The 16,483-nt window shown below is 42.7% G+C and overlaps 1 protein-coding gene across 11 annotated transcripts in view; it reads right to left on the bottom strand.

Annotated features, from left to right (window-relative positions):
* Positions 1–16,483, bottom strand: part of Ntm (neurotrimin) — a 958,983-nt gene that overhangs the window by 179,735 nt on the left and 762,765 nt on the right. For 10 of the 11 annotated variants that reach the window (XR_004111446.1, XR_004111445.1, XR_004111444.1 and 7 more), the window contains one exon: positions 3,285–3,517. Coding sequence is in view for 6 of the 11 variants with exons in the window: in XM_031343905.1 (XP_031199765.1) it covers positions 3,285–3,517 (233 nt within the window). In the remaining 5 variants the exon portion in view is untranslated. Of the gene's footprint in view, positions 1–3,284; positions 3,518–3,592; positions 3,666–16,483 lie in introns of those variants that run through there. The other variant, XM_031343907.1, reaches the window with a different exon arrangement.

The following is a 16,483-nucleotide window of genomic DNA, read 5'->3' on the forward strand; positions in this document are numbered from 1 at the left end:
TATAATAAATGATCCCAAGATAAATATATTTCTTTTTTTAATCCTGCATGGTAGTATATCCTCTTTCCAATACAGAGTCTGGCTCTATTTAGTTTGTCTGATTGCTTTGAAGAACGGGACAGGTTGACTCTGGAAAAACTATGGTCCTCTATTCATTAACATGTCAATAATACTCAGCCCAGGCATATTGACAGCGGATTAGCTTGGGCTGAGTCTGTGTACAAGACCAATGCCTTTTTTAACCCAGCTTGTTTCCAGATCAATACACCCATCAGCATTCGAAAATTAGCCCAAGATGAGATTCCAATACTCAAGATGGTGTGTCATGGGAAGAGGGCACCTAGCCAAGTCACAGATGTAAACACCTGGCTATGGATTAGACATTTTCCATTAGCTTGGATGTGAGTGAAGACAGATAGGGAGTGTGTCCCCTCCCTCCCTCCTGTTGCTTCCACCTCCCAGCTATCCTCCCTTCCTTCTCAGAGCCTGTGTAAGATTTTTTGTACTATAATTCCAGACATTTGCTTCAATAAGCATTTATTAAATGCCCAATGTGTAAAAACCGGGCTACTATTTAGCACAGGTACAGGTACGTATGAATGTGACCAAGAAGATGTATGCAAAAACAATGACAAAAAAAACCCTGTTCTTTTGTTTTCTAAAAGGTGTTCGTGTTTTCCCTTTTGCCCTCTTTCACATTCCTTGATAGTGCTGCTTCCTGTAGCAAACCTGTGCTCAAATCTCTGAGCCTTCCTTCGTCATTGCAAGACATTCTGCCCAGGCAAGGACTTCAGAGGTACTGCCTAGTAGAGATGGCAGATGGCTTCCCTGGAGCATTCACTAAACTTCCCCACAGGATGGTGACCCTCAACTTTTATTTTGTCTATCTTTCCATCTACAAGGAAAATCTATTGTATGTTGAAAATGTATACACACAAACAAAAATTTCACATAGCAGTACCTAGTCTGCTATTTATAAGACACTCAAGTACTGGCTATGCAATTCTATTTTAAAACTCTATTTGCACAAAGCTGTTTGCAAAAAAAAAAAATACTCATTTATAGAATCAATAAAAGAAAGAAAACATCATACATTCCTTTGGGAGAAGAGAAAAAAAATAGTGAGCAAAAGTTATAAAACCCTGATATGACCATACTCTAGCACAGCCTGATCACTTCCAGTCTGCTGCTACTGTCACCTCCATCTAACGTGTGCTCAAGGGTCCCTCATTCTAACATATTCTCATCTTATACCTGCTGCTTCATTCTGCTTCTCCTAGCTCTGTTTAATTCATGGTGTCTGTTTTCCTCCTCTATTCATGGTGACTCTCCCTCACTCTTCCAATTTGTCTGTCTGTCTCAATCTCCTCTTCTTTTTATCTCTCTCCAATCACCTTGTGTTTTCATCCTATCCTCAACTATACTGCCAGGAAGGCAGGCTACTGCAAAAGGAACTTTATGGCTCTGCCTGACACCTGCCATCTTGCTGGATGAGGAGAACCAGGGATTAGGCTAAGGAAGAAGAAGAAGAAAAAAAAACACACACAAAAACTCTATGGGGCAGTGTGGGGCAGTGTGGGGCAGTGTGGGGCAATGTAGGGCAGTGTGGAGCAGTGGTCTTCTCGGGCAACTTAAGTTCAGTTGAGTAATTGGCTTTGAGCTCTGGAGCCTTCTTGGGCAGTTTTCTGCTTGCAGGGGGCAGAAGGAGCTTGGCCATAATTCTTGAGTATTTGGTTCCTGTTTCAGTCACAACCCCTCACAGCTGCCCCCGCAGGAGATGTGTGCTCGAGCAGGCAGACAATGCCTCAAGCTCCCAGCATTCTAGCCAGACCCTACCCCCAGCCATCTGACCACAAGCCAGACATGCCATGCCCCATACAATATAAGGGGCGCTTTGTCCCCTCCTTGCTCTCTTGCTCTTTGTCTCTTCTCTTGCTCTTGCCCTCTTTTCTCTCTTGCCTTCCTCCTCCTCTCTCTTGCTCTTTGTTCCTTTTTTGCTTTCTTCCTTTCCTTTCTCCCCCTCTCTCCTTCTCTTCTCCTCTCCTTCCTCTCCTTTCCTTCTCTCTACTTGACCAGCCTATTTTCTCCTTCTTACAATAAAATATCTCATTTATACATTGCCTCCTTTTTAACTAACTCGCTGTGCAGCCACAGGTCACAGAACCAGGGAGAGGTACAGCCTCAGCCAGGTGGCAGCAGGCGCCGCCTTGGTACAACAAAACTCCAACAAGGATTTTACTTCATGGTATCTTCAGTTCTCAGAGAACAAAGCAAGTATTTAATCTACTGTAAAACATGACTAAATGTTTAAAAATATCTATTGTATTTGAAAAGAAATCAGAAGGGATATTCAATAGCACGGTGATGAACAGGTAAATAGTCATCCACAAGTGAGGCCTTATCCTAAGGGCTTTAGTATACCTATGTATAAGTATAATCCTCACCCTACTCCTCACATTCACCCTATTTCACAAGAAAAAGCCACAGGGGTGCAGTAATATTTGATTTAGGCCTCCCTCTCCATCAGAAAGCAGACAATGTAGCTCAAAGCTGTTGTTCAGTAGCTAGAAATTCATTTACTTGTTAAATATCATCTGGTGCCTCAGGACTGCTCTGAATCTGAGAAGGGCTGAACACCAAACCTGTGATATGAGAAGCAGAGAGAGTAGAACCTGGAGAAATGCCACAGAGCCTACAAAAACAATAGAAGAACCCCAAACAAACCTTAAGCCTACAAAGTATAAGCAAAAAGAGAGTATTGGAACAGCAAGGAGAGACTCAGAATCCAGTCTTATAGCAGAGGCATGGGGAAGCAAAAACAGGATAGAAAAAGAAGCAAGCACCCTATACTAGAATGGGTGTGTGGAAAGGAGGGTTGGAATAAGATCCTAGGTAGTGTTTCTTGACTTTGTCATCATTGAAGACTGGTCTACGGCATAGTATGTATGTAAAGCAACCGAAGAACATTAAAATTCTTGTCTTAAAATAAAGCAAACTTGTAGTTGGATGCAACATTTAAAAAATGCTAAATGGAGGAAAAGCCAAGGAAAACAATAATTAGAAAATAATTTTGTACAAAACATATTATTGGAATAAAAGAAAAATTGGTTCAACTCAAAAAGTAAATTGATGTAACGTTCCGTGTCTAGCTTCAAGATGACCATCAGAAAGGACTTGTTGGAGAGAACAGCCAACCTAGCTTGGATTAGGATCATGGAAAAAAAATCAGTGAGTATTGATATTCCCAGCCACCCACTCAGGCCTCCCAGCCAAGCCCCACCCACCTTGTACAATGAGGTGGACCCTGGAGGTCTTAGGATGGTTGTCTGTCTGCACCGAGCAGGTATAAGGGCCCTCATCATACACATCCACATTCTGGATCTCAATGCTGTACTGGGTCTGGGTGTTACTCAGGAGAACCACACGAGGATCTAGGCACCACTTGTCATTTCCAGCATAGAGGATGGTACTGCGGTTTAGCCAGGCCACCCGGGTGACTCGGTTGTCAATTGTGCACCTGTAAGATAAGACCAAACACATAAGTAAAAGGATCAGGAAGAAAGCAAATGTTGTTAGTGCCAGGCTGGCGTACTTCATCATGCCTTATATTTCATCCTCTCTCCTATTGGACAGACATCCATTTGCTGTGTTTGCTTTGCTGAGTACATTGTTCCAGAACTTACCAGGATAGAACTTGTAGGATTATGACTTCTCTGTCTGAACTTTCAAGGTTCTGAAAAGTTAGTGTCTCTAAAACCACAGGAAGAAATTCTCATTTCAAATAACCTCTAAGTGCAAACCCAAGGCATCTTGCACCCTCAGAATGTCTAGAAGCTTAGGACATTCCTGGTCCTCATAGGTCAGCTCTAGATCCCTCAGATGTGGACATGATACTCTCCATCATCTGTCTGAGTGTTTGGGGTGTGCTAAGCTGTTCAATACTCACAACAGCCCACTGGGATGTATTTCATTGGAAAAAGAACTCAGGCACAAGAATGTTAAATGCATTTCCAGTTCACACTTAATACGTGCTGGCTCAGAAACTGAGCTTTAACTACAAACCATCCTTCCACTTATCTCAATATAGCAAATTCCAACAGAAGGCTTCCAAAGTCAAAACTAAATACAGACCACCATTCTTGCTATTTATCTTCATTATACCCAGGGCAGAAATGTTCAATTATTGCTAGACTAAAGACATTTTCTAAAATCTCAAAAAACTGTATGCACATATAAAAATAAATCCCCTTTCTTTTTATTTTTGCATCTGGAGTCCTCAAATTATGGAAGCTTCCTTTTCTTTTCTGTACTTTGAAAGCTCCCAGTAACTCTTGCCAAGCCTTCATCTTATCTTTCTGTCTGTCTTCATTTCTCTCTGTTATACCAAGTATGTCCTATGGCCTAGGGCTAAATTCATAAAGCACAGTGCCCTGTTCCTGACTATAATGTTGGGAATATCAGAGTTACATGGTCTGTATAATGATGTCTCAAATGCCTGTACTCCTTTGCAGGGTATAGGGCACTCTAACATGCATATAGTTTCATTTGGTTTCTATAACAAATCTTTGAAGAAGATGCCCACATCTGTTTTCTGTGAATTCAGGATTTCAGAGCTCCAACCGGTCTGGGTCTTATGCAAGCAAAGATAAAGTGTTGGAGGCAGACTCCGCATTAAAGTCTCATGCTTAGTACTACATAAGCTGCAGAATGTTCACAGTGACATTTTCAGTGTTGAGGGCATGATGATTTATGTTGATTGCCAACTTCATTGACTTCAGAAATTGTTGGAGACTAATAAAGAATATACATGGGTTTATCTTTGAGAGGATTAGAGGAAGGGGGTGAATTCACCAAAGTATTTGGTGTTTACCATGTCAGGTTACCACAGGCATCCTTTTTCTTCTTATTCTTGCTGCCATTATGTGAACCACTTTGTTGTAAACTTCTACCTCACTAAATATAATGGACTCACACCAGTGATAGATACCATAAGTCAAAATAAACCCTTTCTTACATAAGTTCTTTCATAAGCATTTTGTCAGAGTGGCAAAAGACCAACCCAAAATGGTTATGATAGATAGATAGATAGATAGATAGATAGATAGATAGATAGATAGATAGATAGATCCAAGATTTACCAATGAACCCTGTCCACCCATGGTTCTCACTGAACATCCTCCTTATTTTGCTTGTCTAAAGGTCACATGATCACCAGAGGTCACTCAGGCACAGGTGGACATTTTGATGAGTGACCCTATGGGAAAAATCTGTCCAACCAGAAGCATATTTGCTCCAGGGTTCAACAAGTTCTCAATGCTGAGGGGATTTTTCTGGCAATGCTGCAGAAAAAGTGTAATGATACACATGGCATGAAAATGATGGAAGACACAACTAGGGAAATGCCAGGGTACTGGTTCAAAAGTGATATGCAGGGTATATCAGAATCACATGTGAGGTCTATAAGCTTCACGATTCCTTATGCCACACATTCAACCTTTAAGAATCCAGAAATATCAAGTTATATAACAAGAGCTCAGTTGAGACACATACAAACTAGACGTTGAAAGTTGCTGTACAGAATGGTAAATTCGGGGCCATCTATATAGTTGATGGAGCCTGAGGCCAAACAAAAAGACAGAGATCTCTGTCAGTGAGAAGTTCCAGATGGTGAGAGCAGAGTAGCAAACCAAATGTAGGCTTGTAACTCAGCAATCATGAAGCTAGCTCTACTGCCTCCCTCACCAATCTTTACTTGTAAACTGTGAGATATTGTTAAAAAAATGGTTCTGATCTGGCACAGATCAACTATTCCATCTTTCTGTCTCTATCTCTCTGTCTCTGTCTCTGTCTCTGTCTCTCTGTGTCTGTGTCTGTGTCTGTGTCTCTGTCTGTCTGTCTGTCTGTCTGTCTGTCTCTCTCTCTCTCTCTTTCTCTCTCTCTCTCTCTTCTCTCTTCTCTCTCTCTTCTCTCTCTCTCCTCTATGTAACCTAGGCTACTAAGCTACTAATCAGAAACCCTCTGTCCTTTTGCTTTGGTCTCCAGAGTGCTAGGATTACAGGTCTGTATCACTATGCCTGATTTAAGGCTCTGCTTTCTGGCTGGGATCCTGGGTGAAGGCATTCACCTAGAACCCTGGACCATTCTTTGAGGAGCGCTTATCTAGAGGTGAATTGTGTGCACATTAGCACTTGGGAAGTGGTAAAATTACACCTCCCAGCTAACATATGACTGGCAGGCACACAGCTTCTACATTGCAAACTGCATCACTGTCACCTGGGAGCTTGTTAGAAGTGCAAAATCCAAAGTCCAACATCAGAGGCAGTGAATCAGAAAGTGCATTTTAATAAGATCTCTAGGTAACTTGATGGCACATGATACTTGGTCTAGTCTAGACTGTATTCTAAGCCTCGTTTTCCACTTTAAAGAAAACATCCAGAATACACCAAGAGTGTCTAAGACACACTGAGAGACCCTTGACAAAGGACCCTCCTGACAGTGTTCCCTTCTTTGCAAATCTCACGCAACAGTGTTCTCCATCTTGGGCTGTGCTGAACGCAACCTGCCTCTGAAATCATATTGGATAAATCCCCTGAAGAAAATATCACTCTACAGCTTGTTTTGCCAGAAACAATTTTTACAGGGATAACTTCAAACACAGATACTATTCTGAACTTTGCTTAGGTTCAAGCAGGTTATGGGAAACGCATACCCATGGCCACGTGTTTGCTGAACACATATCTCTTCTTGTTAAGTATTTCGCCAGTCCACTCTATGAACATGTCAAAAACTTGGCTGCACTCACTTGTTGCTATGTGACAGATCAAAAAAGCACCTGCACCTAAGAACCATTCATATAAGAAAACTGGCAGTGATATTAACATTTGGTTCACTTTTCATCTTTGATGGTCTTCGATATTCTTCCAAGAGCTCACCCCCCCACACACACAGGAGTCACTGGTTCTCAGACTCAGGTGGTTCCAGGATGAAGACTGAGACACTACATTTTGTTGTAATCCAAAGTAGTCTCGACGGAGCTGGGTGATGATCTAGAGACCACATTGTGGGAACCATTAATCCAGAGATGTGATTTCTGGTAAAGTGATAACAACAGAGTGGGTGGGCGCTAAGAAATGACTCTGTGTTTCATTTCTTTGCAATAGAAAACTTTCTTGGAAACAGTGGATTCTGGGAAAGCCAGAAGCAGATTCTTGGTGACTTTCTGTCCCAGCCACTGAAATTAAACCAGAAATCAGTTAAATGGCCATGGGGCAGGAAATGCTGACTAGCAGAACCCGAGCCACAGGCACAGTTGTTGAAGCCCACTAGTCAAGTTTCTTCTAGCCTTATGAGGAATACCAGAAGGACATTCTGGACTGCCACATGGGTGTCTAATTATTGAAACTGGACTGAAGGAGAAGCTGTCTCATCATCCCACACTGCCTTACAGGGCCAGAGAGGTTCCTCAGCAAACAAGCTAACACTCTAAATGCAGCCAATTTCCAGCACGGTTATGTAGCCTCTGTGATATACTATGCTGAAAAGTTGGCGTCATTTCAGCTGTGGTTTTGGGCACATCCAAGGTCATGTTGAAATGTCCAAACTGTCACGGCTGTGTATCAGTCTTGCTGAGTCTCCATGGAATTAACACAGGCGTCTGCAGAGATGGATCACAAAGGTAACTGGGCAGCCAGCTCCTGTCACCTGCTCATGCCTGCCCCCGTCTATCTGTCTCATTTATCCAGGCTCCATAACAATGCAGCTAAGACATTTCTCCCAGGCTTAAAAAAATGAAATATATAATCGTTCCTCAGCCGGTGTGAGTGCTTGGATGGTGGAGAGAAGTAGATATTAGGGTGGGCAGTTTGGCTAGCAGTCCATTCTTTGCCAACAGGCCTCCAAAGAGTTCTATGTAATCATTCTTAAAGCACACCATGATCTTTCACTTTCCTTAGGGAGGCATTAAAGATATGATTAACTAGGAGGAAATAAGGTTTTAAAAGTATCCTTGCCTGACAACTTCAAGCAGGGGAAACTGGAGATAGACTCTTAACAGAGAGCAGGAAACAGTCAGAGGTCAGTAGTACAGAGTAAGGACAGAGATCATAGAAGGAAAGGGTGGCATGGGTGTCCAGCACATCAGGAACATCTCATTTATGAGAACAAGATACTGAAAGTGTTCAGGGAGGGCAGGCCCCCAAAGTGACAGCTCAGAGGATGCTCTTGCTGGAGTGAAAAACCAGGTGAGAGTTCTATTCCTGTTTCATTGTTACCATCTTACAGAGCCCATCTACCTAAAGACTATATCTGACTACAAGACAGTCATAGAGAGGGGGCACCTGGACACCTGGTTGGAACATCTAGACTGACAAGATCATGACCCTCCCCATACCTTACACCAGTTCCAATTTCTGCCATAATCCCTCTAGGAAGCCTTCAGATAGCCATACTATGCCCTATTACCAGCTACAAGCCCTTCTTCTATATAAAAGCTCTGCAATCTCTCACACACACTTTCTCTTCCCCTCCCCTTTTATCTCTCCCCTTCTTAAGCTCCAACCTGTGAATACACTTCTAAAACTCACCTCTAACATGAATTTCAGTATTTGAATTCTTACAAGTCCCAAAGGCCCTGGCTAGAGACAGCTTTGGTGGCCAAGATCAGAGTAAAGGTCAAAGCCATACTTACTCCGGTGTCCTCACGTTTCCCCATATCTAGAGATATACCAGCCTTCTACTTCTACATCCTCTCTCTTGTTTTGATTTGGGTACAACTCCCTAAAGACTTGTATGTTAAAGCCTTGGGTCCCACTGGTAGTAGACCAAGTCCCAATGGGTGATTGAATCATGGGGTCTCTGACCCTGTTGGTTTTTTGGCCAGCACAAGGTGAGCAACTCAGTTTTCCATTATGCTCTATTGTGCTGGTCTACCTCCCTACAGTCTAGAAACAGCCCTCTGCCAACCATGGACTGAAAGCTTGGCCACTGTGAGCCAAAATTCTTCCTTTTTCCTTGAGTTATTTTCAAGGGTATTTTGTCATAATGGCCCATTTAACACACGGCCCAACTGCCCAACGTCACTCTTACACCAAAAACAGAACAAACCCCTTTGTGTACCCAAGGTTTCTGGATGGAGCTCTGTAGCTCACACTATTCCTCTCATTCATCTCTAACAGACTTATACAGCCAGCATTAGAGCTTGACCACAAGCTCCAGACACCTTCCAGCCTTTACAGCTTTGGTGTACATCTTTCTACCATCAGGACATCAACTCTCCCTTCTGCATGAAGTTTTCATTGACATCCCATAATCTGGCCTAGCCAACATTTTAGAAGAATCCTGACAGAGGAAGGAGACTTTTGGCTGGCAGTGTCCCCCTTTAAATGCAAATGTCATTGTCTGTATTTTGTCTGCCTTTTCGACATTTCTTCTTATACTGAATAGACAGACCCATCTAATGGTCAGTCTTTCAAGAATGCCGTGTGTGTGTGTGTGTGTGTGTGTGTGTGTGTGTGTGTGTGTGTGTGTGTTTGTGTGTGTGTGTGTGTGTGTGTGTGTGTGTGTGTGTGTGTGTGTGTGTGTGTGTGTATGTGTGTGAATGAATGAATGAATTGCCAGGGCACTACAGTGATAAAAAGTGCCACATGCAGTTAGCCAGGAAAAGACCCAGCACCAGGAGAATGGACTCACACAGAGTGAGATAGAGAATGCTTCCAAACCTGTAGTTGTCTGCAGCTACATCTAATGCCACAGAGATTTAAAGTAAGTGCAGTCTCCCCACCTCCACCCCCATTTTCAACAAACAGCAAGGCTGGTGGCTTTGTTATGTAATTGTGTCTTTATAGTGAGGAAGAGCACAAAGTGTGTAAGCAAGCCCCGACACACATCTCAGAAGTAAGACTGCATACGTGTGAACCGCCTCGGCCTCACACTACTTTGGGATTCGGGATAAGAAAAAAGAAAGATGAGAACTTGAGAACTGGAAGAAAAATAGGTTAAAATGGTCTGTTTGGAGCCTCCTAAACAGCGGCGGAGTGTCGAAATAAAGAGAAGGATTATTGAAGAAAGAGAAAAAGCCAAGCCTGGCCTCTCTTGATAGCACCTGCCTGAGGATCTAAGGGCAATAATGGGTCCAGGCAGTGTGCAATCCACCAGCTCCTCCTATCAAATGGTCCTTTAACTGCTGTTGAAAGGCAGCACGCTTGAGACCACAGCAAAATAAGTGCTTCTGTCCTTCACAGCACCTGGTCACAACTGTCTCTTATCATACAGAAATGCTTCAGCTGCCTCCAAATGTGGTTCCCCTAGCATTTGGCATGTGCTCTATCTGCCTCCACCTTCACAGCAAGTATTGCACTGTGAGTGGCTCAAGATACCTTCACTGAGCCCCAAGGCACTGGACCTCTGTGTGAGCCTTCCATACTGGCTTCTCTGAGGAACTGTTTGCCAGGGAAAACTTGGAAACAAAGGGGCTGAGATGATTGCATCACCTCTGATACAATGAAAATTCAGAGGCAGGTGGACACCTTAGCCCTTTATACTAAGAGGTACCTCCAGTAACAAGTGGCATATTTTGAACCTGTTGAATAACTTTCAGCATCTGAACTCACATTCTTATTTATAGAAATTGAATAGGATCTTACAGTCAAAAACTCCAGAAGTTAGGATTAGTTCAAGCTGGCCTTCCTTCTCCCACCTGGTATTGGCTAGGCTTTGAATAACAAAACAGACATACACAATGACATCTTCCCTCTCTGTGATGATAATGAGGCAGGCTGGCCATGCCTCAGGAGGAAAGAGGACATGCTTGGGATGGAGAAGGAAAGGCAATGGAGGACGGAAACAAAAATCATGCTATGCCTGTGGCTCCACACTGCTGAGAAAAAGCTGTGATCTGGGGAAGGATGGAGAAAGGGGGGCAACATGAATGAAGCTGGGTGCTGCTATGAGAGTCTCATTTCTGCCTGCAAAGTCTCAGAGTTAGCTCATGTCACTGATTCATTTAAGTCATCTGTGACAAAAATAACTTTTCTCCTCTATGGAGTCAAGAAGAGGGTAAAGAGAACCATACTCAGGTGGATGCCGAAGCAGGACTCCTCTGTTCATCTCATGGACAGCTTCCTTATTCGAGCTTTGTGTGTTTCTTACATCCTTTACATGATTGTAAAGTCTTGAAAGGCAAGGTCTAAGCCTTATTTTCTTTATGTGTCAAGTCGAAAGTATACACTAAGTATTTGAATGCTGCTCCATCTTTGACAAATTTCAAGAGGGAAATAACACAAAGACTATATATGTTTCAGGTCTGGGTTATATGACTAAAAACACTGCATGTCTCTTAACAACCATATCTGCCAACACAATTGCATATGCATCCCTCCATACCTTATCACATCAGAGGGAACCAACTCAAAGAAGACAGTCTCCTTCCATTCATGGATGCCTTGGGAACAAAGCAGGAAGGCTTTCCTTTGTGAAGTTCCAGAAAGAGTCTCACCCACAAGCACATCTCCTTTCTATCTAAATCAAATAAACCAGCAGTGTCTGAAGCAAACTCAATGGTGTTTGGTGGACTATTACTTTTCTAAAATGAAGAACATAGCATTTTGATTTGTACTGGTAGCAAAACTTCAGTATTAATAACAATCCAGGACAGCCCAGCAGGTCACATGATATTTTAAGTTAGGACTCCCACAACATTCTTTACTAATCCATGGCATGTACATATGTAAAGAAGAGCTCCACAATCAGAAGATGACTGGGCAATATGAGGATGACTCTGCCTTGCTAAAGTGTAAGGGTCTTGGCAGGAATAAAGATAAAAGGCCTCCTGGGACTCGCTTCGGCTATAAGACTATTGAAAGGATGAATCCCAAGGAACTGGAATTCCCCAGGAGTATCATGTTGGGAGAAGGAAAATGCTGGGCTCCTATGCAAGCCAGAGGGAAGCTTATTTTGCAGAAAGAGAAATCATATAGTTCTGACAGTTTGTCAGACCTTATTACAGAAGAGACTGGAGGATAAACAACATTGAGGGGCAAGATTACATTTTGACCAAGACTTCATTTATGCATATGTTAATTGTTTTATTTTATATGCATAGATGTTTTGCCTAAATATGTCTGTGAATCACATCAGTTGCTGGTGCCCATGGAAATCAGAAGAGGGCCTTGGATCTCATAGAACTAAAGTTATGCATAGTTTTAGGCTAGCATGTAGATGCTGGGAATTAATTGACCCTTCATGTCAGGATCCTCCAGATAGATTGGAAAGGAGTTACAAGGTCTTGCTCCTCTTCTCAAAGTAGCCACATTGAATAAATCTCCATTGTCTGTTTTACACTGTTACTTGTCTTTTGAATCAGGCTCTGGAAGCATGGGCTGTTAGGTCTGCTAAGGCCTACAACCTCTTTTATTTCTTATATGCCAAAGCCTAACAACATAAAAACTTTCCTTTCTATATTTCTTTAGTGTATTCAAAATAACCCAAACATGAAGAACAACATCCTCAAGGAACAGAGCATAAAAGCACTCATATTTGTGACATTCATTGAAACTTGCCTTGAACTCAACCTGTCACTTGACCTTGACTCAACTGTGTGAGACCTGAGAAGCTCCACTGCACTCTGTTTGATGGTTAATTTAGATAGTACTTATAGAGAGGGGGCATCTCTGAGGCTGTTTCCAGAAGAGAAGAACACAAGGATCCATGGACTAAGGAGGTCAGCATCTCCCTCATCAATTTGAAATTATACCATTGAAACCACTGAAGACCTTAACAAAATAAAAAATAAAATAAGGGCAAGCCCTTCTCTATGTTTGAGCTAAAATATTCATATACTCCTGCTCTGGAAAACTTTCTTTTCAGGTTATCAGGTCTTTGGCTTGTATTGAAAGTTCTAGTAGAGCTGTGAGCCAAACCCTATAATCTCTAGACAGATATCACATGGGCAGATGATAGGTAGGTGGATCCCATTTGTTCTGTTTCTCTGAAGCATACTGGCTACAAGACACACCCAGTCCACATGTTTCAGGCCTGAAACATATTATGTCCACTGCTCTGCTTCTTCCATGGTTCTCTGAATTCTTTACACAATAGGCTTTGGTGACTTGAGGGCTTATGTGGAATGACTCTTCCTTATTGACTTTTGCAAAAATTCATACTCATTTTCCTAGTCCAAGTTTTTAGAGATCATTTCTTATTCCAATTACTTTTTATTTTCAGGGATTTCTTTTGTCCTATGAGTGTTCTTTAAACATACTTCATCTTGTGGCAGTATGCTCATGCACTGTCCATTTCTGTCATGTGCAGTCCTGGGAAGGCAGATAGCACATACAAATTGAATATCTATCATCTGAAAATAAGAAATCTGAAATGATCCAGAATCTGAAGAATTTTTAGATGTCACCTCAATGCCACAATTGGAAAATTCCATTCTATAAAAGGGTATTTCTTGTGGAAAAAAAGTTTAAATTGTATAAAGTTACTTTCAGGCTACAGGGCATATATAAAACATTAATGAATTTTGAATTTAGATTTGGGTTCCATCCCAAGACATATTGTTGTGGCTATGCTAATTCTTCAAAATCTAAACAAAACTGAAATCTGAAACACATCTAGTCCCAAGAATTTCTGGTTAGGGCTATTCAACCTTCATTATTTGTTTGTCTAGTCGATTCCTTGACACTCCCCAACCACAACATAATCTCTTCTAGTATAAGAATATCAAGGCAATTTAAAAATTGGTGAGTGTTCAAATGGCTGTTAGGAAGGAGGTTTGTTCAACAGTGCTTCAGGCGAGGATGAATATGAACAAGCACAAAGGTGCTAGAATAAGTCCTCTAGAGCCTGCAAGTAAAGTGTACGCAACAGACTGCTTTGACAGGAGTGATGAAATGAAGCCTGCACACCGTGATCTCTGTGTGTCCCTAGACTCCACAGTGGAATGACTGGTGTTATCATATCAAGGGGCACCTCTGCCCTCCAGCATCCAGCTGTGTTAAGCCAGTGTGAAGCAGTGGCTAGAGATGGTAGAGGGAAGGAAAGAGAGCAGGTGTCAGAGACTATGCTCTTCTTTCAAAAGCCACAGCCCATGCCAGAAACCCTTTCCACTCATCCTCACTCCCTAGAGGGATTGATGTCCTTCTTCCCCTGTCCCTCCCATTGCCAGTTTCGGGCCTTGACTGTCCTTTGTTGTCTACCCATGCGCCATGGAAGAACCTTTGTAAAATTCACTTTCTAAAACTCTCCTCAAATAAACTAATTTGAGCATGTCATTTCCTGCCACTGCAATCTCTCATCACTGTAGGTAGCTTGCCCAATCTGCCCAGAGACTTTTACTCCATCCTAAGGACAGAGCTGCAATCTCTGATCACTGTAGGTAGCTTACCCAATCTGCCCAGAGACTCTCAATCCATCTCAAGGACAGAGCGTGGCCAAAGTTATTAAACAAAGCATTCTGCCAAGGCTGGCTCAGAGTGTCAGAAAGTTAAACGCAGTATTGAGCATGTCTTTTTTTTTCTCTCTCCCTATAGCAGGCAGCTCAAAGAATCAAAAAGGGAGCTTGGCAAAAAGAAATAGTTTTGGAAAATAAATCCATCTGTAGTCTTGCGTTCATGTTTAACTCTTTCATCTTGTTCTCCCTTACTAGATGGTCTGTATAAAGCTTGTACCTGAGATGAGATTTCTTCATGGCTCTTTATCTGCCAACAGGTCATGTCCAGCCTGGCAGATCACCTAGAGGAAAAACCATAACTAGAAAGGTTCTAAGTATACACTTCCTACCATCAATTTGGGTCCACAAAGAGCAAAGAACTAGTCTGATGAGTGGGACAGACAGGATACATCTACACATTATAATGACTATATTGTAGAAAAGGGGATGGAAATGCTGTTTCCCCCATGTTAGGGTAAGGTATGGCTTCAAGAGCTGTATCTGCTTGCACAAATGTATTAGCCCATGGTGAAGCCAGATTATATGCTACTTCTGATCCTATCCCTAGACTCACTCATCTCTAGCACATGGTAGCAAAACATTTTTAACCCTGCCCTAGGTATTTCTCTTGCCTTTGGTACCTATGTGTCAATCACTTCAGTGGTTTGCATATTTAAGTCTTGAACACCTCTGAGTAGGGAGAAGCTCAAAGCTTAGGAGACAAACTATAGTTCAGGCTAAGGGCTGCTAATACCATGAGCATCTATGACCTCATGCTTACATAATTGTACAAAGGTATGGCCCTATTTGGTTCGAGAAAGGGGAAGGAAGAAAGCAATCTGGACCACATCCTAACGAAACTGTCTGTGTGCTATGCAAACACTATCAACAGGAAGGAAGAGCAGGAAGGTGAGATTTAGACTCTCAGAGCTGCTCAGGGGCTCAGGGAGGCTCCCATGTTGGAAGGCAGTGGGGCAGGGTTGTCTCTATTTTTTTCACTAAGTGACCTTGGCCACACACCATTTCACCTCCTTGTGGTGCCACTGTGTCTAAGTGATTGCCTGGGCTGGGGTGGAAGTGAGAGACAGCTGGTAAGTAGGCAAGCATCCTCCCTGGAGAGCAGTTGTCTAGTTAGAAAACCCCCTTCTGCCATCTGAGTCGGGGAAACAGACGAAGCAGGAGGCAGAACCAGCAAGTAAATGCAGCCTGAGTGACTGGAGGCTTGTCCTTTTCCATCTACGTCCTGTAGAGCCTTTTTCCTGTGGTTTGTGAGAAGGAAGGGAGGTAGGACTCCCCAGGGTATGGAAAAATGACCCCTTCTAGAGATAAGGAAATACAGGATTCTCTAAGTGCAGCAAGCTCATTGGCTCTCTCTAGATAGTTAATTAAGGTAATGCAGTTCCCATAGGAGCAGGATGTGTCTCTCTGCCACTGGGATGAGTGATACTTTGCTCAGCCTGTTCTTTTGTACCTGGGCAGGCATCACCCCTGCCCATTTTCTGTTGCTTCTCTTCACTACTGGCCCTGGGACAATTGTGTCTCTTTCAGGGAAACACATGTAGTTAGGCTAACTTGCTGTTTGTTAATGGTGGGGAGGATGGACAAGGCCCGCCTTCTCACTCCTCTTGACCATCACCAGTAGCAGATCATATTGAGTAGGTCACAATGAGAATCTTGGGGGTACATGGGAACAGGAAACAGCTAAAAGGCTAAGACATCTCTTGTTTTACTTGTAGTGTATACTGAGACTGTAGGATGTAAAAGTAACTCCCTTGGGCCAGATGGAAAAGCCCAGAAGAGCCTCACAAGTGTTTTAACCTGAGGGAAAATGAGCCTTCTGCTGTGTTTCAGATGCTGACCAAAGAAATATAGCTAGAATAAATTAGACCTCAGCCTTTAGTGACTCAGGTCTACAGAGAAAAGAGTTCAAGACTTAGTCGAGAGGAACTCAAGCCTCAGGTGGGCACAGGGAGGGGTGTGGAGTACCTTAGGAATGTGAGTCAGAGAGCAGAAGGCTGGGAGGAGAATAGAAGCCAGACCAGGGGTCTGGTCTTT

Source organism: Mastomys coucha, unplaced genomic scaffold (genome assembly GCF_008632895.1).
Source record: "Mastomys coucha isolate ucsf_1 unplaced genomic scaffold, UCSF_Mcou_1 pScaffold23, whole genome shotgun sequence".
Taxonomy (NCBI): Eukaryota; Metazoa; Chordata; class Mammalia; order Rodentia; family Muridae; genus Mastomys; species Mastomys coucha.